The sequence below is a fragment of the Solanum stenotomum genome, chromosome 12 (assembly GCF_019186545.1).
Source record: "Solanum stenotomum isolate F172 chromosome 12, ASM1918654v1, whole genome shotgun sequence".
Lineage (NCBI taxonomy): Eukaryota > Viridiplantae > Streptophyta > Magnoliopsida > Solanales > Solanaceae > Solanum > Solanum stenotomum.
Window position 1 is genome coordinate 38089264 of NC_064293.1, and position 24000 is coordinate 38113263.

Sequence of the window (24000 nt, forward strand, 5' to 3'; positions counted from 1 at the left end):
TGTCGCATATTTGAATCAAAGAACGATGAAATGCTATAGGTGATATGTCGAAATGCTACAGATTTATTTTCTTAATTCCGACGTGGTTTGTTTTCGTTCTTAGAATTATCTCCCTGCTTTGTTCTACTTGGGATTGGTCTCACATTCATTTGGTCCCAATGTTGATTTTTTTATGTTTATGGGTTTTTCTCAAACTTCTTATCCATTATCAGCCTTTAAGTGGGAGAATCTTCAGGCAGTTAGTGTGACCTGTTTCGTCGTCCAAATATTTCTACTTTGGTTTCTGTGTGTTGAAAATTCTGATGACCCTACTCTGTTACTATTTTCTTGTCAAAATATGTTTGTGCCTATGTTATGAGTGTATGTTAGCTTTTATTTTCCAAATTGATGGTGAGTTGGGAAAGCATGTGGGCTAAAATATTGCAGCATCTAATTGGTTAGATTTCTTTGAAGTAGCAAATCTTTTTTTTTACGAAGTGGGTCTGTTCATTTAGCTTAGGAAGGAGTGAATTAATGGTCTTATTCTTAAATATTTAAGGGTCGTTATTTTCACTATATTAGTACGTTTGGTCGATTGTGCTTATGAATAAATGGTTAGTTCTTTCCTCTTTTAATATTAGTATTGTCAATTGAACATGGATTATGACCAAAAAATGTATTTGTCATGTTTTACAATGATCTTATGTTATTGTTCTTCGTTAATATACATGATATACTTGCATGCTGTCTACTTTCGTTTGGGGGCTGGAAGTTTTCTTTTTTTTTATTATTTATGATAAAACTTATTTGTCCCGTATTTGCTTCCCAATATGTCATGGCAATGCTTCCTTATCTTATTTTTGGGAAGCCGGTTAAGTCATCATTTGGACATTATTTATTGCATAAATGTTACACCCCCTTCCCCTTCTCTCTTTTAACATACTAATCTCTATTCCTTTTGTCGTTGCATGTAAATATGTCCGAGTTCCCCGCGAACTCCTATTTTTCTTTCCCCGCATTTCAAAGGGAGCCATAAAGGCTCAAATCCTTTATGTTGAGTCAATCGGGTCAGCAAAAAATGGTGTACAGGTTGAAAGCAGCAAGACATTGCTGGAAATTAAATTTTCTAGCTCCGGAAAGGTCGAAAACAGGCTGCACACCTGCTGTATACAGCAGTATACATTGGTATACAGTCGGAAATGCAATATACGTGTTTGAAAAATGAAAGTACAGGTCACGGGCGTCAAGAGGATTGTATACGCTTGGTATATGGTCCGATATACACAAAAATGGGTCAAAATACGACCCATACACAACGATATACCTTTGCTGTATACACAGGTGTTTGGGGGCGAAAATGGGCTGAAGGAGGCCCAAAAACGCAGCAAAGGCCCAAATTCATTTTTCTTGCCTACACTTTGTTTTATTCGTTCGACTAACACTTTCATTTCTTATGGTTAAATTTAATTAAACCCCAAAGGTAGCCATTTCTCTTTTATATTTTTTAAAATAAATATTCATTCATATAATTTGTTTACTTAGCTTTTATTTAATTTTGGTCTTGTTATCTCCTTAAGTCATTTCCCTTAGAAAAATTCCCCTTTAGTTTATCCCCTTAAGATAATAATAATAATAAAACTAATAATAAATAAAAAATAAAAAAAATAGCAAATGAGTTCTTTTACTTAGTTAAAGTTCTTTTTCTCAAAAAATTAGTTAAAAAATAAGTTTTTTTTTTAACTTAGTCAAAAATTTCAAATTAGTTAAAAAATAAATGAGTCATTTTACTTAGTTAAAATTGCAAAATTAATCAAATCATTTTTTTCAATTGATTTTATCTGTTTAAATCTATTGAAAACCCTTTAATATTTTTTCTTGATTTTTGTTAAAGAATTAAGTAGCGACTCTATCCTTTTGGAAACCTGATTTCTCTTAAACTATAAGTTTAATCGATTTTTCAAAAACTCAGTCATTTTTCCTTTTACTATATTTTAAAATAAAACACTAGACAAATAAGAAACTTTATAAATGACATTAAATTAAATATTAAAGATATATATTCTTTTTTGAAAATATATTAATTAATAAACATATTTTCTGTAACTAATATTATGAAAAAAATAATTGATTTATATTTTTTCAAAATAATATATTTCAATTGAATTGATCGTAACAACTAAAAATATGAAGTTTCTACGAACATCATGAAATGCACGTTTGATAAAAAGAATAATATATAAATAAAATATCCTAAATTATAAAATGTTTGACAAAAATATAATCTATCAAGTCTAATTAAAAAATGACGTGAAATGTAAATTCAATATTACTAAAACAAATGAAACTGAAAATATAACATAGGTTATAAATTCAAAACAAAAAATTTAACATAATAATCTTATAACAAATTTCAACATAGCAAAAATTATGATTTATTTTTATTTTTTCTTAATAAAGAAAACGTAAGTTTATAACCTTACTTAACAATAAATTCTATTTTAATTTAAAAATTAGAATACTAATAAAATTATGCTAATGAGAAAATAAGCATGGCATAAAGAAATAGATAATACAAGAAAATTACATAAAATCATGTAACGTAAGGTTGAGAACAAGAAGAAAATGAAATATAATAATATAAAATAAAAAATAAACTTTTTACAAATTTTTAGAATAATAATAAAAAAAAAGAACTTAAAATAATAAAAGTAAAAAAAAAAAATTAAAAAAAAAAATTAAAAAGTTATCAGGTGGTAATTACACCATGTAATTACCAGCAATTCACAGCTTCTGCCAATGAATTGTAGAGTGTAATTATCCTTGCCAATTACACCAATTACCTGTTGACCAAGTAATTATACATGTCCTTCCAAACAGAACAAGACAGTGTAATTACACCAAATCCAATTATCAGGATATCTTTCCAAACAGGCCCCAAAAGAATAACATAAAGAAATAGGGGTACGGAAGGAGTACTAGAAATTGAGACCTTTTCCATTCTTCTTGTTTTCTTTTCTCTTTTGCCTCTTCCATAAAGTTAAAAAGACGTGTGAGATGCCGAAATGATGCTATCTTACAAAGCAAGCCAGTTAAAACGGATATAGATGTATTTAGCTCAAGTTAAATAAAACTTTACAATAATTGCTAGCTTGACTACAAGTCCAAGGCAGGTAAAATAAGTAAAATTGGAGAAAAAGGCTATTATACTAAGGGGTCGTTTGGTGTGAGGTATAATAATAAATAGTCCTGAGATTAAATTATAGTATCGCTTATTTTATTGTTTGGTTGGCAAGTTCGGGATAACTTATCCCGGGATTAATAATTAGTACCGGGATAAGTTATCCCTCTCCTTGGGTGGTATAGTAATCCCGGGATAACTTATCCCGGGATAAAAAAGGTAAATGACAAAAATGTCTCTTTCAACCCTTTTGTTATATCACTTTTTACATTAATGAAGAGCATTTTTCTAAACAAATAAATTGTTCTTAAAATTTATTATTTTGAATACAACAAACCAAACACTCAATAAAAAATAATCTCAACACAACTAATCCCAACATAACTTATCTCAACATAACTTATCCCATCATAACTCATTTTCAAACCAAACGACCCCTAAAGATGTTAACGAGGATATAACTCAGATATGGACGCCTCATTTCGTGATGAACCAATAGATTTACTTTTGGTTAGTTCACTAGAGTCTGTCATTCTTGTGTTGTATTCTTGAATAAGCGACGTCTCTGCGGAAATATTACTGTGCATATAGAATGCTGGCCCTGAAGGCATGGGAAGACTCAACGAAAAGCTACTGAGCATGAGAACAACAGCTGCCATGGTTGGTCTATCAGCCACACTTTCTTGAACACACAATAAAGCTATGTGAATGCTTCTCATTATGTCACGAATCAGTCCTGTGCTTTCCTTCAGCATTGGATCTACAAAATTTATAGTTGTTCCATTTCGCCAGCTCGACCATGCCTGTATGTGTGATAGTTCAATTATCAGAATAAGATGAAATTCTCTGACCATAACAGCATTTCTCAAAATTAATACTTGATTGAATGGCCAGGTTACTTACAAAACTCAGAAGGTCTTCCACCGATTCTCCATTTCTGAAACAAGTGTTTTTTTGGCCACTTAAAATTTCTAAGACTAGTACTCCAAAGCTAAAAACATCTGACTTGACGGAAAATTGCCCGTGCATTGCATACTCTGGTGCCATATATCCACTGCGAAACAAAAACAAGAATTACGTCAACATATATAACATTGCATATATAGTAGTCCAAACAGTGGGATCAGCAAAACTAAATTGCTGTCAAAACAGGGAACCTACTTGATGTTGAAAGTCAGAACTACATGTTTCGTTAATGATCTTGGACATTTTCTCAAGGAAGTCGAAAGCATTGTGCAGCAATTTATACTACAAATTGGGTTGTTATGTCTTACTGCAATGTGAAGACAACATCTTAGACCATTGATCTATTCTTGGCTGAGCAAACAACAAGTTTTGATGAGTTAGGACCTATATCTTGTATTTTGCTACCGCGAGATCATATCTTATAACCTCTTTGAACAATGAGAGTTCATATGCAGAAAAGAAGAACATATTTTTGTTCTATACAAAATCAAATTTAGCTTATTTATTTCCAGAACTCTGTTTTGGCTGAAGATCTAACTTGTTGAAATGAACTTCATTTTAATCATTAGAGATTGCAACTTTGGTAGTGACCAAATTGAGAACAGAACTCTAGGTATATAACCATCATCTTGAATAATACTAAGTTTGTACACCACCAAAGTCCTAGTTCAACAAAATTGAGGTAAGCATTCCTAAAGATAGTACAATGTCGAGCAAAATTCATATTGAAAATTCTAATAACAATTCAAAGAAAGATTTTCTTTTGTCTCGAGGCAGCTATATTCTTTGCTAAATTGTTAAATAATCCATCCTAGCAAAATGAAAATAACAGTCTATCCAATGAGAGATGTAAAACTTACTAGGTCCCAACAATTCTGTTTGTGCTGCCTTGAGTTTCATCCAATTCAAATAGCCTTGCCATGCCAAAATCTGAGATTTTAGGATTCATTTCTGCATCTAGTAGAACATTACTAGCTTTGAGATCACGGTGAATGATCCGAAGCCTAGAATCCTCATGAAGATAAAGAATTCCCTTAGCAATGCCTCCTATGATTTTGGATCGTCTTTCCCAATTCAATTGCCTACGTTTAACTGAATCTGCAAACAAGATGAAGAATATAAAACATTTTTAATTCTAAGTCACTTAAAATGCTACTACAGGCAACTGCTCATTATAAGTGCAATTAGTTCTATGGTAAATAAGGCAGACAACTAGACAAAATATCAAATTACATTGACAGAATAACGTTTGTATATAAGTTAAATTCATAACTTATTGATCTCAAGCTCAATACTTGATAAAAAGTTAAGCAGTACATACCAAATAAGAAGTGGTCAAGACTTGCATTGGGAACAAACTCATAGACAAGAAGTCGCTCCGTTCCGTCTAGGCAAAATCCCAGCAACCTAACCAAATTCCTGTGTTGAAGCCTGGCAACCAACAAGACCTCATTTTTGAATTCTAGATCACCTTGGCCTGAATCTGCTGATAACCTTTTCACTGCTACTTCTTGTCCATTTTGAAGTTTACCCTAAAATATAATATGAAAACAACTTGACAAATTATGAACTAAAACAATGAAATTATAACCCGTACTCTTGTTCCAACTAGGGTGTTTTGAATAAAGGAGTTAACTTATTTATGTCAGTGGAAAAAAAAATTGTACTATAGAAGTTAAAATTATGCAACAATATGTAAGTTAAATTACCTTGTACACAGGACCAAATCCGCCTTGTCCGAGCTTATTAGCATCTGAGAAGTTATCTGTTGCTGCTCTAATTGCCGAAAAATCATATTGCAAAGATTCCGCAATACTAGTATCATCAATAGATGTACCTTTACAAACATAGTAGTAATAGCACACAACAAATTAGTGAAACGTAGTCTTAAGAATTTAACTTTCCTGAATTATTGTTTGTTTATAGTTTACGCTTACTCTGAATTTCGTTCACCAGCTTCCTCTTTCGCTTCCTTATCAAGATGACAGCAATACAAATAATAAGAATAACAACTGTAACAGTTGACACAACGATAATGATGATTGTTCGTGTTGTTTTGTCATCCTCTCCTGTTGGAACTGTTTTATCGTCCGTCCCTGTTGGAACTGTTTTATTATCATTTCATACAAAAAGAAAAAAGCTTCAAGTTAATATAATATCTTCCCATTCCCAATTCACTTGTCTTACTTTCCTTTTAAGAATAACTAAGAAACTATGCAAATTACTTATTGAATATCACAAATACAATTGCTCCCATAATATCCAGCCTTAACTCATGTCAAAGATTTGTGGTTGTGTTGAATTGTTTGCTCTATCTCATCTAAAGACTTAAGTTGTTATACAAAGTACACTTGTCTTTAGTTGATGTCTTCAACATGCCACCTCAAGTGCGAGCCTAAATCTCTTTTATGAGTCAAGCACACAGTAATTCTTCTTGATAGATGGTGACGGAGAGATTTGAATGTACAACCATATTATTGAATTGTGTTACTCATTTAAAAACTTGAACTAAATGACTTATGTCTTCAACAGTCACATCAAAATTGGGATTAGCTAAAGGAAGAATAAAAATGTGTTCACCTGCAGGTGGTGGAGCTTCCAACGGCACATCCTCGAAGAAACGGGAACTTTCATAACGGAAGTTGCACCTAACCCCTATGATTCTTCCACCCCTCTTACCCAGGCAACGACAGCGAGGCATGGCTCCATAAGCGTCAGTTAAGCAATTGAAGCAACTCTGACGAGATAAATCAGGAGTACACTGCACAAGTGCATATATAGCCTGAGAATCTGGACCTGTCGCATCACCAATAGCATATTTTTGAAGAGGACCGCCCTGTGCAGCACGGTCTCGTAAATTTTCCAATAATTTTCCTAGCTCCTGGTTAAATTCCTCGGGTTTTGAGGCATTAGCATTATTCCAAAGAAAATATCGAACAGAAAACGATGGAGTATCTATAATGGATTGATTCGAATACTGTAACATACATTCATCATAGCCACCGAAAAATTCTTTTTGGTTAGGACATAACTGTGCAATCTTTTGAACAACATTATCGACACAACCGCGACAATCGTCTAGCTCCACATCTCCTCTACATAACACAATAACGCTGGCTCTATCAGAGTTTTGGCCAATAGAAGCATTGTAGAAACCATAGTTATCTATTTTTGAGGAAAGGGAAGTGAGGAGTGTGTTTAGATTGTTCTTGTAGGTACTATTCTCAGTATAGTTACCATTGCCACCACATGTGCCGAATCGTAAATCAGGCAGCTGCGCTACAATATTGAGAACATGTAAATGCAAAAACATCAAGAGTAGCCACTTTTGAATAGCCATGGCAGCTATGTCTGTTTAAGTTACAAGCAAATTTTGATATCAGTGCTGAATATGTAAAATAGAACCTAGAGCAGGAAGAGCTTGTAAAAAGAGTTGGAGATAACGTATTGACCGGGGTGTAGTCAACTACATTTGTCTTGGCAGTACAATTTCTGACATATTTGTTAAGCAAGAAAAGGATATTCATATTTGAAGGCTAGCTGCAAAACTAACACTCGGTTGGATTGGATTCAAATTTTAAAAGAAAAAGAGCTTTTAAAATTATTTGTAATAATCTTAAATATGCTGTAACATTTATCTTGTATAATAAAAGTATGATTGTTAAAGTATAAAATGAAATTATTTTTAGATACAAAATATAAGAAAATACTACTCTATCAAATTTCTTTTAAACAAACTGTAGTTCTTTTGAAATAATGTCACGTACAATGGAATTAATAAGGAATAGTGCCAACATTTGACTTGGTCTATATCTTTGGTTGAATAATTGACTTTTAAGGGTGCATTTGTGAATATTTTTGAAAAATATATATAAATATTTTTGAAATGATATTTACTTATACACAAAATAATAATTAAAAACTCATTTATTTTTTTTAATAATATTTCAGCACAAAATAGTTCCATTCATACCGAACATATCATGGATCAATTAAGGCGGCCATCAATTAATGGAATTTCTACGGTTATGGCAGTGATGTGACATGAGTGGATAATAACTAACAAGCCATCAAGGTGGGAAAATAATGACCGCTTTTTGTCATACTATATGACCGAAGAGGGAGTAACTATATTCTTCGATCTTCTAGATGAAGTTGAAAGTTACTCCCTTCGTCTCCGCTTCGTTTTAGTTATTATAATAAGGATTTAACACACTTCCAAGAAAAAATTAATAATAAAATGTTATATATATATATATATATATATAATATTAGAGATAAAATTAAAAAATAATAATTTTTGAGTATACATGACAATTAAAAAAGATGGAAATAGTATTGATTAATTTATATATTTTATTTGTTTACTATTATTTTCATAAATAACCACTATAACAAATTAAATTATGTTTCATAGCAATAGTTTGCATGTTTGCATAATTAGCGGGTACAGTTTTATAGTTAAGCTATTTTTGTATAAATTCGAAATAACTAATTTATACAAATACAAACATTTGAATTTTAAACAGTTATATGAATTATATTATACAAAATTACATTATACAAAAATTATACAAATTATATTATACAAATTTCAAATTATACAAACTCAAAATCCTAATCCGTGTAATTATCACTGAATATTAATCGCGAATAATAATTAACTAAAATTATAGATATAATGACTAATTAACTAATATATATTTATTTAATCATCTAAATTTTTCATTAAAGAAAGAATGAGTCATCTATAAACTTGACGTATAATTAATGGGCGATGTCAAATTCCTTAATCTATTAGTCAATTATTATCAATTATATACACCTATCTCTTACAAGATTTTTAAAATATATTTATTTTATTATAAAATAGTTCACGATAGTAATTAGACCATCCTAAGGTATAAATTACCTTTTTAACAAATATTTGAACAATGCTAATAAATTATGGTTGTCGATATTATTATAAATTTTTTTTTTTGCCAAACATGCCATCCATGATATTTTGCTAAATGTTTGCTCAGTTAGACTTTTTTTTTAATTAATTCAACTAAGCCAGTATTATTTATTTTAAAACTATACCTCAATTATTAATTTTACAAATTGTTACGAATATGTAATTATTCAGAATTTCAGCTTACTCGTCTCAATTAATAGGGGCAAAAATACATTTCCATTACTATTGAAAAACTACACCACTTTTACAAGTTCAATAAGTAATACTTATGACGCAAATTAGTCCAACAACAAAAGAATCATTGATAAATCAATCGCAAGAACCCCTAACTAATTGGGTTCGAACAAATAGCAAAGTAAATAAGAAAATCTATTAAGTAACAACATATTCGCATTCGGAGTTTACACCAGACCTATAAATGAATGATACACGTTTGCATATATATATATAGAGACTTTTAGCACTATATGTATGGATGTTTTATCGAGGATGCAACTCAGTTATCAAATCCTGATTTCCTTAAGAACATATTGTTTTATTTTCGGAAATTGTTGAATTGACATCTCCAAAGTGTAAAATCTGTGGGTTTACTTCGTTGTGTGGAACTGGAAGACTCAAAGAGTGACTACTGAGCATGAGAAGTACTTCACCCATGTTTGGTCTATTAGCAACATTTTCTTGAACGCACAATAAAGCAATGTGGATGTATCTCACTATGTCACCAACAGGTCCTGAGCTTCCCCTCAGCATAGGGTCTATCAAATTTGAAATTGTTTCTTCGCGCCAGTTCAACCAAGCCTGTGATAGATCAGGCATCACAAAATCATAAACTATACTACCTCTGATTCACATTATGCATTCCTCTTGAGAAAGACATTTGATGGCATTTTTTATACAAAGTGTTTGTCTAAATAGCAATTAATTTGCCTTTTGAATGTTTCAATTAGTAAACTAGTTTGGAATTGAGGAATACTTAATTGATTGATTGGCCAACTAGTTACTTACAACTCTCAGAAGGTCTTCCACAGAATCTCCGTTTCTGGAACATTTGTTTCGTTGACCGCTTATAATTTCCAGGACTAGTACTCCAAAGCTATAAACATCTGATTTCACTGAAAATTGCCCCTGCATTGCATACTCTGGAGCCATATACCCACTGCAAAATTAAAACAAAAATTGCCTGACTTCTCTAACAAGGTAGTGTACATTTAGTTAGGCACGCATTGGAGAAAGATTTGATGTGTAAAATCTTCTTACGACAAAAGGGTGTGTCAAAGGAAGTAATTCGTCATAAGTTGAGAGAGGGGACAAAATATGTATTAACCCAAAGTTATATGACCATTCATCTCGACTTATACTACTTTTAGGGACAATCACGTTAGCTCAACACAATTGAGGTAACCATTTCTTAAGAAATTACCATAACAGAATTCATCTTGAAAATCCTGGCAACATTTCAAGGAAAGATTTGTTTTCATATCGAGGTTTTTATTTGCTAAAAATGATTAAAGAATGCTTCGTATAATGATACAAAAAATAACAGTCTATCTAGTGAGAGATGTTAAACTTACTAAGTCCCAACAATTCTGTTTGTGTTGCCATGTGTTTCATCCAATGTAAATAGTCTTGCCATGCCAAAGTCTGCAATTTTAGGATTCATCTCTGCATCAAGTAGAACATTACCAGCTTTGAGAACGCGATGAATGATGCGAAGTCTAGAATCCTCATGAAGGTAAACAATTCCCCTAGCTATGCCTCCTATGATTTTGGATCGCCTTTCCCAATCCAGTTGGCTACGTTTAACTTGATCTGGAGATAAGAGGAAGAATATAACTTATTATGATTGCCTTTCCCAATTCATAGTTGTGAACTTAGTTTTCCGAAACTAAACTAAGGCAGATAACCGGACTACAGTCAACATGTCAAATTACACTGACAAAACATTAAGCAATACATACCAAATAAAAATTGGTCAAGGCTTGCATTGGGAACAAATTCATAGACAAGAAGTCTCTGTGTTCCATCCAGGCAAAATCCCAGTAACCTAACCAAATTCCTGTGCTGAAGCCTGGCAACCAACAAGACCTCGTTTTTGAACTCTAGATCACCTTGGCCTGAATCTGCTGACAATCTTTTCACTGCTACTTCTTGTCCATTTTGAAGCTTACCCTGAAACATAATACGAGAGCAAATTGAGGAATCAATTATTATAATCACCTTATACACAGGACCAAATCCGCCCTGTCCCAATTTATTAGCATTTGAGAAGTTGCCTGTTGCTTCTCTAATTATAGAAAAATCATACTACAAGGATTCTACATCCCTAATATCATTCCCGAGTGTACCTTCACCAAAGTAGTAGTAATAACAAATAGAGTATATAGTGAAAATTCAACTTTCCTTAATCATATAAATACTATACGTTATCTTAACTTGAATTTTGTCCACCAGCTTCCTCTTTCTCTTCTTCATTAAGATGACAGAAATACATACAGTAAGAATAACAACTATAACAGTTGGCACAATGATAATAATGACGAGTCGAGCTTTTTATCATCCTGCTCTATTGGAGCTGTATTATCATTCCCTGTTGAAGCCGTTTCATTACCATTCCCCATTGGAGCTGTTTTATCATCATTTCCTTGAGAAAATGCTTCAAGTTAGTATAAAATTCTCGGTTTTTTACAACTCATGTGAAAATAAGTTACTATCTTCCCTTTTCAGGTTATTTTCAGAAACTATAGATACTTATTAAATATCACAAATACAATATTGTTATACCTCTAATTTAATGTGCTCGTCTTTAACACAAATCAAAATTTTGTGTTATGATGGCGATGAACTGTGTGATCCTCCCATCTAAAGTTTTAAGTTATTAGACGACAAGAACAATTTCTTCAGTTCCACACATGTTGGGAAAAAACTTAAATTATTGTACTTAGAGATGACATATTTTATTCACCTTATTATGTTTCAATACATCGATTCATTATTCATGTGTATGTCTAATTCTTTTTATGTGTCTGCTCTTCTGTCATATTTAATATTTGCAACCATCTCGTCTATAGGTTTGATTAAATTAAATTGTTAAATAAGGTAACTAAACTTTATAGTATCTACTTATAAGGTACATATATATGTCTTCAAATGAAAGTGGAAAAATATAATTTACCTGCAGGTGGCGGAGCTTCCAACGGCACATCAACGAAGAAACGGGAACTTTCATAACGGAAGTTGCACCTAGGCCCAATTATTCTTCCACCCCTCTTTCCCAGGCAAGGACATTGAGGCATGGTTCCATAAGCGTCAGTTAAGCAATTCTGAGGAGATAAATCAGGAGTACACTGCACAAGTGCATATATAGTCTGATAATCTGGAACTGTCACATTACCACTAGCATGTTTTCGAAAGGGACCACCATTTACAGCACGGTCTCGTAAATTTTCCAGTAATTTACCCAGTTCCTGGTTAAATTCCTCGGGTTTTGAGGCATTCACAGTATTCCGACGAAAATATTGAACAGACAACGATTGAGTATTTATAATGGATAGATTCGAGTAATGCAACAAACATTCATCATAGCCACCACTAACTTCTTTTTGGGTAGGGCATAACTGTACAAGTTTTTGAGCAGCGTTATGGATACAACTGCGACATTATTTTAGCTCCACATCTCCTCTACATAGCACAATACCACTGACCTCGTCGGTGTTTTGGCCAATGGAATCATAGTAGAAACCATAGTTATCTATTTTTGAGGAAAGGGAAGTGAGGAGTGTGTTTAGATTGTTCTTGTAGGTACCATTCTTACAGCATGAACGGTATCGTAAATCAGGAAGCTGCGCTACGATATTGAGAACTTGTATATGCCAAAACAGAAAGAGTAGCACCTTCTGAATAGCGATGGTCATGGTTGTCTAACTTGCATTTCCATTTGTAGAAGCTTAGATATTTTGACATCAAAGGCAAAAATGAGTTGGCTTTTATTTTTATTTTTTTAGCTTAAAAAAACATGCGTCAGGTCATTAAACTAGGTGTACCTAATATTCTTTCTGTCTAATAATAATTGTAATTTAGGACAGAAATTAAGAAATACTAGTAAATGATAGATATAATTTTACCAAATTATCCTTATTAAATATAAGTCTTTTAAATATTAAAAAATAAACATTTTAAAATAAAGATAAAATAGACATAAAATATTAAATCATTCATTAATTTTATAAACTGAACCAGAATTATCACTTTCTGGCTTAAGTGACCTTTTGAGTGAATTGACCTAGCAAAAGATAAAACTTTGATGACTTGGTCTATATCTTTGGATTTGCCAAATTTTTCTCCTTAGAAAATATGAAATTCGTAGACTCTAATTTATGGGGATAATGGGAATTGGGACAGGAGTGGATACCAAGAAGCCACCAAGGCTGCAAATTTTGAACTTTACATGATTACTCCAGAAAATGAAATCCAACTTATTTTTTACAAGTACCATATTTTCCTTTTTTTTTCCCTAGTGTTTTAAATTTTAATCCACAATAATTTCTTTAGAATTTCTGGGAATTACTCTACAAAAGAATTTTAAAAAATTGCTCAAGTTCGCTGCAGTGGATCATTTATATTATATTTTTCCTGTCTTTAATTACTTATTCACTTTTAAATTGGCACATCTATTAAGAAAACAATAATTGACATAGTGAATTTACCATTTTATCCCTATTGATTATGAAGTGGATGAATTAAAAACTTTAGATTTTCAAGAAGTATTATCTTTTTCAAAATAATTAATTAATGGTATAATAGATAAATTTTTTTTATCATTTCTTGATTTGTCAAAATAAACAAGTAATTAGAAACAACTATAAAAGAAAAACTGGACAAGTAATTAGAGACGAGGGAGTATGTCCTTGTATCTTCTCTGTTGCTCTTCTGACCATACACTTAAATATTTGTGAAATTTCCAACAAAGGGGTGTCATCATAAACTTGGGAAAAATAATACTCCCTTCGTCCCTCTTTAGTTGTCCACTTTAGAAATGACACACATATTAAGGTAACAATGATTAACATAGTGAAGTTACAATTTTGCCCTTATTAATTATGATTCCAAAATAAATTTATTCAAGATAACTAATTAATGTTGGGGGAAGTTTAAATTTTCAAGAAGTTTAAATGAGGGTATAATAGGAAATTTTTTCTTGTCCTTTCTTGATTTGTCAAAATGGACAAGTAAATAGGGACATCTAAAAGAGGAAATTTGGACAAGTAAATAGGGACGGAGGGAGTAATTGAAAGCTCCTAAAAAGGGATTAAAGAAACAAATGTCAACTTTTGACTTGGTTTACATCTCAAAAGTTGACAAATTGAATCTTCAAATTCAACAAGTCTAATTTATGGGGTGATGGGACAGGAGAGTATAAGAACAAGCTACCGAGGTGGAAACGTTTCTAATTACAGACTATTCTGTCCGTACCATAATACTTTCTCCGTCCCATTTTATATGTCATGCGTTTTTATAAATAATTGATTTATAATACTTGTCATTTCATAAAATCAATTCATAAATTATCATATTGTTCCTTTTTTTACTCTTGTGAGTCATTATTCTTGAAAATATACATTTGATCAACTTAGAAAAGCTAAATAAATGATTCATGTTTATTGGTTAAATTAATTAATCAAAATAAATTAATTCATATTCATTGATTGAAAACTTGAGTACCAAAAAAATTAAATAAGGGTAGAAGGGTAAAGTTAAATTATTTCTTAATACAAGTGCAAAGTAAAAAAGTGATAAAATGGGACGGAGGGAGTAGTTGGCTACCTTATTAAAATATATGTTTTGAATTATGTGTCTATCTATTAAATTAAAATAAAATTAATTTTAAAAAATTCATTCTACCCCTATTATTAGTACTTTTTGAATGCCTAAATAAATTTAGAATTTTTTTAAAAAATAATCAGGAGTTCATTATTTTGTATCTATTCTAATGATATATATTTATGTGCCCTATGTTATTAAATATATTTTTCATGAATTATAGTAATGTACATCAATAAAAATAAAGAAAATTTTAGTTATCTGATATGTAATTTCTCAAACACCACATAAAATAAAAGATAATCAATCAATATGAAACGGAATGAGTAAAATTTTATAGAGTAACTTTCACATATAGCAAACAAAAAAATCATATTTGTATGTTATAGCAAAGTTTGCATAATTGCGCTCCATAGCAAACATATATATGTATAATTCGCTATACATATACAATTAAAAGCTGTCTATTTCTCTACACATATATACAAAAAGAGCAATTGTATAATTCGTTGGCTCCTCTTCAGAATTGTATAATTTCATTATACAAACATAAAACTGGGCAGGGGAATATTTTTATTGTATAATTATAAGTGTATAGGACGAACATATATGTATTTGCATGTGTATATACAATTTTCTCTCGCTTTATACAAACAGAAACGCAATTTATACACTTCTGTTGTATAAAACGAGAAAGAGAGAAAGGCACAAGAGAACTGGGCAGGAAAATATTTTTATTGTATAATTATAAGTGTATAGGACGAATATATATGTATTTGCATGTGTATATACAATTTTCTCTCGCTTTATACAAACAGAAACGCAATTTATACACTTCTGTGTATAAAGCGAGAGAGGAGAACACAGAGGGAGTGAGCGAGAGAGGAGAGTGGCGAGCGATAGTTTGAGGGAGAGAGACGCTGGCAAACAGTTTGCTACAGGACACAATTAAATTAAAGTGTGGTTATACCATTTAATTTGAATTATTAGTTTGCTTGTACGTGATGAGTTCCTAGAAATAGGGACTTTTTCGTTTCCTCTTCTTTTCTTTTTCCTTTTGCCCGTCCATAAAGTTGAAAAGACGTGTGAGATGCCTATATGATGCTATCTTACAAAACCAAGCCAGTTAAAATGAATACGGATGTATTTAGCTCCAAGTTAAATACCTTCTATCCCTGATTATTTGTCAATTTTCAAATTGACATTTATTAAGAAAATAATAATTGACATAGTGAGTTTATCAATTTATCTCTATTAATTATGAAGTGGATGAATTAAAAATATAAGATTTTTAAAAGTTCGACCTTTTTCAAAATAATTAATTAAGGGTATAATAGGTAAAAAAAAATTGTCTTTTCTTAAATTGCAAAATAGATAGGAATAACTATAAAAGAAAATATGAACAAGTAATTAGAAAAAAAAAAGAGTATAACTATTTTAAAACTATATGTTGTATTAAAATGAGTGTTACTTTTACATATAAACTTTACAATAATTGCTAGCTATACTACAAGTCCAAGGCACGTACACTAAAAGTGGTACCAACACATAAAATAAGTAAACTCGGAGAAAAAGGCTACAAATATTTCATTTGACTTGGTCTACATCTCAGAAGTTGACAAATTCAAACTTCAAAGTTAACAAGTCTTTTATGGGGGTGATGGGACATGAGAGAATAAGAACAAGCTACCGAGGTGCAAAATTTGTACTTGCTGTTACTTGAACGTTTCTAATTACATACATACTTTTCCATCCCTACTATAATATATAGTTGGCTATCTTAATAAAATTATATATTTCGAATTATTTGTCTATTTATTAAATTGAATTTAAAAAATTCATTTAACTCCTATTATAAATACTTTTTGAATATCTTAATGTACATCAGAATGAATTAGAGAAATTAATTATTTGATATATAATTTCTTAAACATCATATAAAATGAAAGATAATCAATTAATATGAAACAGAATAAGTAACATTTTATATGATTTTAGTAAACGAAAAGTTATTTGGCTCTTCAAATAGTATAAAGTGGTATGGAAGGAGTTCCTAGAAATTGAGACCTTTTCCTTTCCTCTTGTTTTCTTAGTTAAATAACTACTCATTTTAAAACTATGCATTGTATTAAAAAGAGTGTTACTATTACATATAAACTTTATAATAATTATTGTTAGCTAGACTACACGTACACTAAAAGTGGTACCAACACATAAAATAAGTAAACTCAGAGAAAAAGGTTATCATACTAAGGATGTTAACGAGGATATAACTCAGATATGGATGCCTCATTTCGTGATGAACCAATAGATTTACTTTTGGCTAGATCACTAGAGTCTGTCATTCTTGTGTTGTATTCTTTAATAAGCGACGTCTCTGCGGTAATATTACTGTGCATATAGAATGCTGGCCCTGAAGGCATTGGAAGACTCAACGAAAAGCTACTGAGCATGAGAACAACAGCTGCCATGGTTGGTCTATCAGCCACACTTTCTTGAACACACAATAAAGCTATGTGAATGTTTCTCATTATGTCACGAATCAGTCCTGTGCTTTCCTTCAGCATTGGATCTACAAAATCTATAGTTGTTCCATTACGCCAGCTTAACCAAGCCTGTATGTGAATGTGATAGTTCAATTATCAGAATAAGATGAAATTCTCTGACCATTTCACAAAATTAATACTTGATTGATTGGCCAGGTTACTTACAAAACTCAAAAGGTCTTCCACCGATTCTCCATTTCTGAAACAAGTGTTTTTTTGGCCACTTAAAATTTCTAAGACTAGTACTCCAAAGCTAAAAACATCTGACTTTACGGAAAATTGCCCGTGCATTGCATACTCTGGTGCCATATATCCACTGTGAAACAAAAACAAGAATTACGTAACATTCCGCAACTTATATAACATTGCATATTTAGTAGTCCAAACAGTGGGATCAGCAAAACTAAATAGCTGTTAAAACAGGGAACTACTTGATGTTAAAAGTCAGAACTACATGTTTCATTAATGATCTTGGACATTTTCTCAAGGAAGTCGAAAGCACAAATTGGGTTGTTATGTATTACTGCAATGTGAAGACAACATCTTAGACCACTGATCTATTCTTGGCTGAGCAAATAACAAGTTTTGATGAGTTAAGACCAATATCTTGTATTTTGCTACCGCGAGATCATATCTGATAACCTCTTTGAACAATGAGAGTTCATATGCAGAAAAGAAGAAGATATTTTTGTTCTAAACAAAATCAAATTTAGCTTATTCATTTTCAGAACTCTGTTTTGGCCGAAGATCTGAACTTCATTTTAATCATTAGAGATTGCAACTTTGGTAGTGACCAAATTGATAACAAAACTCTAGGTATATAACCATCATCTTGAATAATACTGAGTTTGTACACCACCAAAGTCCTAGTTCAACAAAATTGAGGTAAGCATTCCTAGAGATAGTACAATGATGAGCAAAATTCATATTGAAAATTCTAATAACAATTCAAAGAAAGATTTTCTTTTGTCTCGAGGCAGCTTTTATTCTAACCAAGTTGTTAAATAATCCTTCCTAGCAAAATGCTAATAACAGTCTATCCAACGAGAGAGGTAAAACTTACTAGGTCCCAACAATTCTGTTTGTGCTGCCTTGAGTTTCATCTAATTCAAATAGCCTTGCCATGCCAAAATCTGAGATTTTAGGATTCATTTCTGCATCTAGTAGAACATTACTAGCTTTGAGATCACGGTGAATGATCCGAAGCCTAGAATCCTCATGAAGATAAAGAATTCCCTTAGCAATGCCTCCTATGATTTTGGATCGCCTTTCCCAATCCAATTGCCTACGTTTAACTGAATCTGCGAACAAGATGAAGAATATGAAAAAAACAAATAATTCTAAGTCACTTAAAATGTTACTACAGGCAACTGCTCATTATAAGTGCAATTAGTTCTATGGTAAATAAGGCAGACAACCAGACAAGATATCGAATTACATTGACAGAATTTTTGTTAGGGGTGTACATGGCCGGGTTGGTTCGGGTTTTTCAAATATCAAACCAAACATTTGTGTCAGATTTTTGAATTTATAAACCAAACCAAATCAATAAAATTCGGGTTTTTCAACCTCGGATTTTTTCAGATTTTTCGGGTTTTTTGGATTTTCGGGTTTTTCTGCTAAAGTATTCATACAAACATATAATTTACTTGTAGTTCAAATATTTCTTTAGTCCTACCAAAATATAACTATCTAAGGTGTTTTTTAGGAAAATGACACAAAATATGATATGATTAATGACATTAAAATATCCAACAAAAAAATAATAATGAAATCGCGTAAAACAAATATTGCAAATTAATAAGTAATAATGAAATAATCATAATTTAAAAATACTAAATCATGCTAAAATAAGTTTAATAAGCATTAGTTACATGACTAAGTATTAGAGGAAATTAAAATTAGATTATGTATTTTAATTGTCTAAACCTTTGTAAAACTAAAGAACAAATATTCAATATTATTGTCATTCTTAGTGTTGAATGGATTTTCTTTTTGCATTAGTATTAATTCGATTTTGATTTAAGCTTTATTATAATTACCAACATCTATAGACTATAATCTTTATTGAACCATTAAGAATTCTAACTTTCAAACATGAAATAATATATTAAAAGATAAAAACTATGAAAAAGTATAACAAATATTTAAAAATTATATCAAACTAAATATTTTTACGTATAAAATATAATTTTAAAATTATATATATAATGTCAGGTTGGTTTGGCCTCGGGTTAATTTTTTTTAGTTGAAACCAAACCAACCCAAATATAGTTAGGTTTTTTTTTCAATACCAAACCAAATCAAACCAAACCACTAGTCGGGTTTTTTTTTTTGTTTGACTCAATTTGCGGTTTAGTTCGATTTTCGATTCGGTTTTGTACACCCCTAACTTTTGTATATAAGTTAAATTCATAGTTTATTGATGCTCAAGCTCAATATTGATAAAATGTCAAGCAGTACATACCAAATAAGAAGTGGTCAAGACTTGCATTGGGAACAAACTCATAGACAAGAAGTCGCTCTGTTCCGTCTAGGCAAAATCCCAGCAACCTAACCAAATTCCTGTGTTGAAGCCTGGCAACCAACAAGACCTCATTTTTGAATTCTAGATCACCTTGGCCTGAATCTGCTGATAACCTTTTCACTGCTACTTCTTGTCCATTTTGAAGCTTACCCTAAAATATAAATGAAAACAAATTGAAAAATTATGAACTAAAACAATGAAATTATAACAAGTACTCATATTCAGTGGAAAGAATATTTGTACTATAGAAGTTAAAATCATGCTACAATATGTAAGTTTAATTACCTTGTACACAGGACCAAATCCGCCTTCTCCGAGCTTATTAGCATCTGAGAAGTCATCTGTTGCTGCTCTAATTGCCGAAAAATCATATTGAAAAGATTCTGCAATACTAGTATCATCTACCGATGTACCTTCACGAACATAGTAGTAATAGCTTACAACAAATTAGTGAAACATGGTCTTAATAATTCAACTTTCCTGAATTATTGTTTGTTTATAGTTTACGCTTACTCTGAATTTCGTTCACCAGCTTCCTCTTTCGCCTCCTTATCAAGATGACAGCAATACAAATCATAAGAATAACAATTGTAACAGTTGACACAACGATAATGATAATTGTTCGTGTTGTTTTATCGTCCTTCCCAGTTGGAGGTGTTTTATTTTCCGTCCCTGTTGGAACTGTTTTATTATCATTTCCTACAAAAAAAAAAAGAAGCTTAAAGTTAGTACAATATCTTCTCATTCCCAATTCACTTGTCTTACTTTGCTTTTAAGAATAACTAAGAAACTTTGCGTATTGCTTATTGAATATCACAAATACAATTGGTCCTATAATATAGTATGTTCCTCCAGCCTTAACTTATGTCAAAGATTTGTGGTTGTGTTGAATTGTATGATCTATCCCATCTAAAGGCTTAAGTTGTTATACATAGTACACTTGTCTTTTTCCCCATGAATTGGTTATTCCTAAACGAGTCATGAAGGGTATAACAAACATACCTTGTCTCCACATTGGATCAAGAACAGGATCGGACTTGTTTGGCTTTGTGCCTAGACAGTTTGCATTTCGTAAAACTAAAAAAAAACTAGGACACCCCCTTCTTTTGATTTATGTTGCATCAGTCTCATAGAATGGGGTAGGTAGGAGATGATCAGTGATGGGAAGGCACTCATTTCAATCTCTATAAACGGTGACAATTTCTCAGTCTATTTGATTGAATTGATAGATACGAAACCTCCCCATTCTTAGGATTTTATCAATCAGATGAAAAGAAAAAAAGACTTATACTTGATGTCTTCAACACGCCACCTAAAGTGCGAGCCTGATTCTCTTTTATGAGTCAAGCAAACAGTAAATCTTCTTGATAGATGGTGACAAAGAGATTTGAATGAAGAACCATATTGAATTGTGTTACTATATATCTCATCTAAAAACTTAAAACTATTTGATTTTTATTTAATTAATTATGTCTTCAACAGTCTCAATCAAAATTGGATATTGATAAAATTGGGATTAGCAAAAGGAACAATAAAAATTGTGTTCACCTGCAGGTGGCGGAGCTTCCAACGCCACATCCACGAAGAAACGGGAAATTTCATAACGGAAGTTGCACCTAATCCCTATGATTCTTCCACCGGTCTTTCCCAGGCAGGGACATCGAGGCAAGGTTCCATAAGCGTCAGTTAAGCAATTGAAGCAACTCTGACGAGATAAATCAGGAGTACACTGCACAAGTGCATATATAGACTGAATATCTGGACCTATCGCATTACCACTAGCATATTTTTGAAGAGGACCACCCTGTGCAGCACGGTCTCGTAAATTTTCCAATAATTTTCTTAGCTCCTGGTTAAATTCCTCGGGTTTTGAAGCATTCGCAGGATTCCAAAGAAATAATTGAACAGGCAACGATGGAGTATCTATAATGGATTGATTCGAATACTGTAACATACATTCATCATAGCCACCGAAAACTTCTTTTTGGTTAGGACATAACTGTGCAATCTTTTGAACAACATTATCGACACAAACGCGACAATCGTCTAGCTCCACATCTCCTCTACATAACACAATAACGCTGGCTCTATCAGAGTTTTGGCCAATAGAAGCATTGTAGAAACCATAGTTGTCTATTTTTGAGGAAAGGGAAGTGAGGAGTGTGTTTAGATTGTTCTTGTAGGTACTATTATCAGTATAGTTACCATTCTTACCACATATACTGAATCGTAAATCAGGCAGCTGCGCTACGATATTGAGAACATGTATATGCAAAAACAGAATGAGTAGCCACTTTTGATTAGCCATGGCTATGTCTGTTTAAGTTACAAGCAAGTTTTGATATTAGTGCAGAATATGTAAAATAGAACCTAGAACAGGAAGAGCTTGTAAAAAGAGTTGGAGATAACGTATTGACCGGGGTGTAGTGAACTTCATTTGTCTTGGCAGTACAATTTCTGACTTATTAGTTAAGCAAGAAAAGGACATTGATATTTGAAGGCTAGCTGCAAAACTAACACTCGGTTGGATTGGATTCAAATTTTAAAAGAAAAAAGAGCTTTTAAAATTATTAATAATCTTAAATATGCTGTAACATTTATCTTATATAATAAATGTATGGTTGTTAAAGTATAAAATGAAATTATTTTTAAATACTCCCTCTGAGCAGTTTTAATTGTTATTTTGTGTTTTTCAAAAGTCATTTTCATTATTTTTTAAAGTTAAATTAAATTACATTAATTCAATATTTTAAATAAAAAATTTAGATATTCAAAAACTATACAAATAATACTATAAATTGCAACTTTTTGTATATCAATATAATAAAAATATATCGTAAAATGTTAATCAAAACTCTTATCGTTTGACTCTAAAAAAAACCATGATATTTAAAAATGGACGGAGGGAGGGAGTACAAAATATAAGAAAATATCAAATTTCTTTTTGAAAAACTAATTGATGTAGTTCTTTTGAAATAATGTCACATGGAATTAATAAGGAATAGTACCAGCTTTTGACTTGGTCTGTATCTTTTGGGTTGAATAATTGACTTTTAAGGGTGCATTTGTGAATATTTTTGAAATATATCTTTTCTGGAGAAATAATTTGGAGGAAAATGACGTTTCTTATAAATGAAAAATATCTTTTCTAGAGAAATAATTTGGAGAAAAATAACTTTTCTTATAAGAAAAAAAAATAATGATGAAGAAGGTTATATTCACTTTCCTAATGTGATGAAGAAGCTTATATTCATTTTTCGGAGCCGAGAGGATAATATTTTTCCTCTAAAAATATAAATGGTAAATCAATTTTTTTTAATTAACAAAGCAAAATTGCTACTGAGGGAAGGGAGCAATATCTTTTAACGTCGTGAACACCGTTAAAAACATCTTTTAAAATCGTTGCTGGCCCGATTTTGTCCAAAAAAAAACATCTAAAATCAAAATGGCTGCAGGAATTTTCTTTTAAAGTAAAATCATTGCCTCAGCAGCGTTATTCTAAAAAAATAAAAAGATTTCCTCTAAAATTGCTACGCAGCATTTTCTTAAAAATAAAATAAAATTTATAGCAATTTTAATTTAAAAACTGAAATCGCTGCAATGGCAGCAATTTTCCGATTTTTTTTTAAAATTATCGCTGCTTTGGCAGCAATTTTCCTTAATGTTTTTTTTTTTTTTAAAAAAATTGAATAATGCTGCTGAGACAGTGATTTACAATAATAAAAAAAAACTAATGTCATGCACGACATTAAAAGATATCGCTCCCTAGGTAGCGATTTTGTCGTTTTAGTTTTTTTAAAAAAATTGATATACCATTTATGTTTTTTGAGGGAAAAAAATTGCCTTTTTAACTCCGGACTCGATTTTATTAGGCCAGACCACTTTTGGGCCTAGTCTTGTATAACTCTGTTTGCATTTTAATAAGGATAAACTACCTTATTAGACATACATCACTACTATATATACTAATATTATCTTTACTTTCAAACAATTACATATATTACCACTTTTAATATTTTATACCATATAT

The 24000-nt window shown here is 31.3% G+C and overlaps 1 protein-coding gene and 1 pseudogene across 2 annotated transcripts in view; both read right to left on the minus strand.

The window, feature by feature from the left end:
* The window catches only part of LOC125846815 (cysteine-rich receptor-like protein kinase 44), a 130375-nt gene that overhangs the window by 84133 nt on the left and 22242 nt on the right, over positions 1–24000 (minus strand). Inside the window, exons 2-8 of one of the 2 annotated variants that reach the window (XM_049526431.1) lie at positions 21519–21734; positions 20484–20669; positions 20256–20383; positions 19911–20121; positions 18507–18744; positions 17609–17759; positions 17006–17512 (exon numbers count right to left, since the gene is read on the minus strand). In XM_049526431.1, coding sequence (XP_049382388.1) covers positions 17156–17512; positions 17609–17759; positions 18507–18744; positions 19911–20121; positions 20256–20383; positions 20484–20669; positions 21519–21734 — 1487 coding nt within the window. In that variant the 3' untranslated portion in view covers positions 17006–17155. Of the gene's footprint in view, positions 1–17005; positions 17513–17608; positions 17760–18506; positions 18745–19910; positions 20122–20255; positions 20384–20483; positions 20670–21518; positions 21735–24000 lie in introns of those variants that run through there. The other variant, XM_049526433.1, reaches the window with a different exon arrangement.
* On the minus strand, positions 9561–12991 carry LOC125849406 (cysteine-rich receptor-like protein kinase 44; annotated as a pseudogene).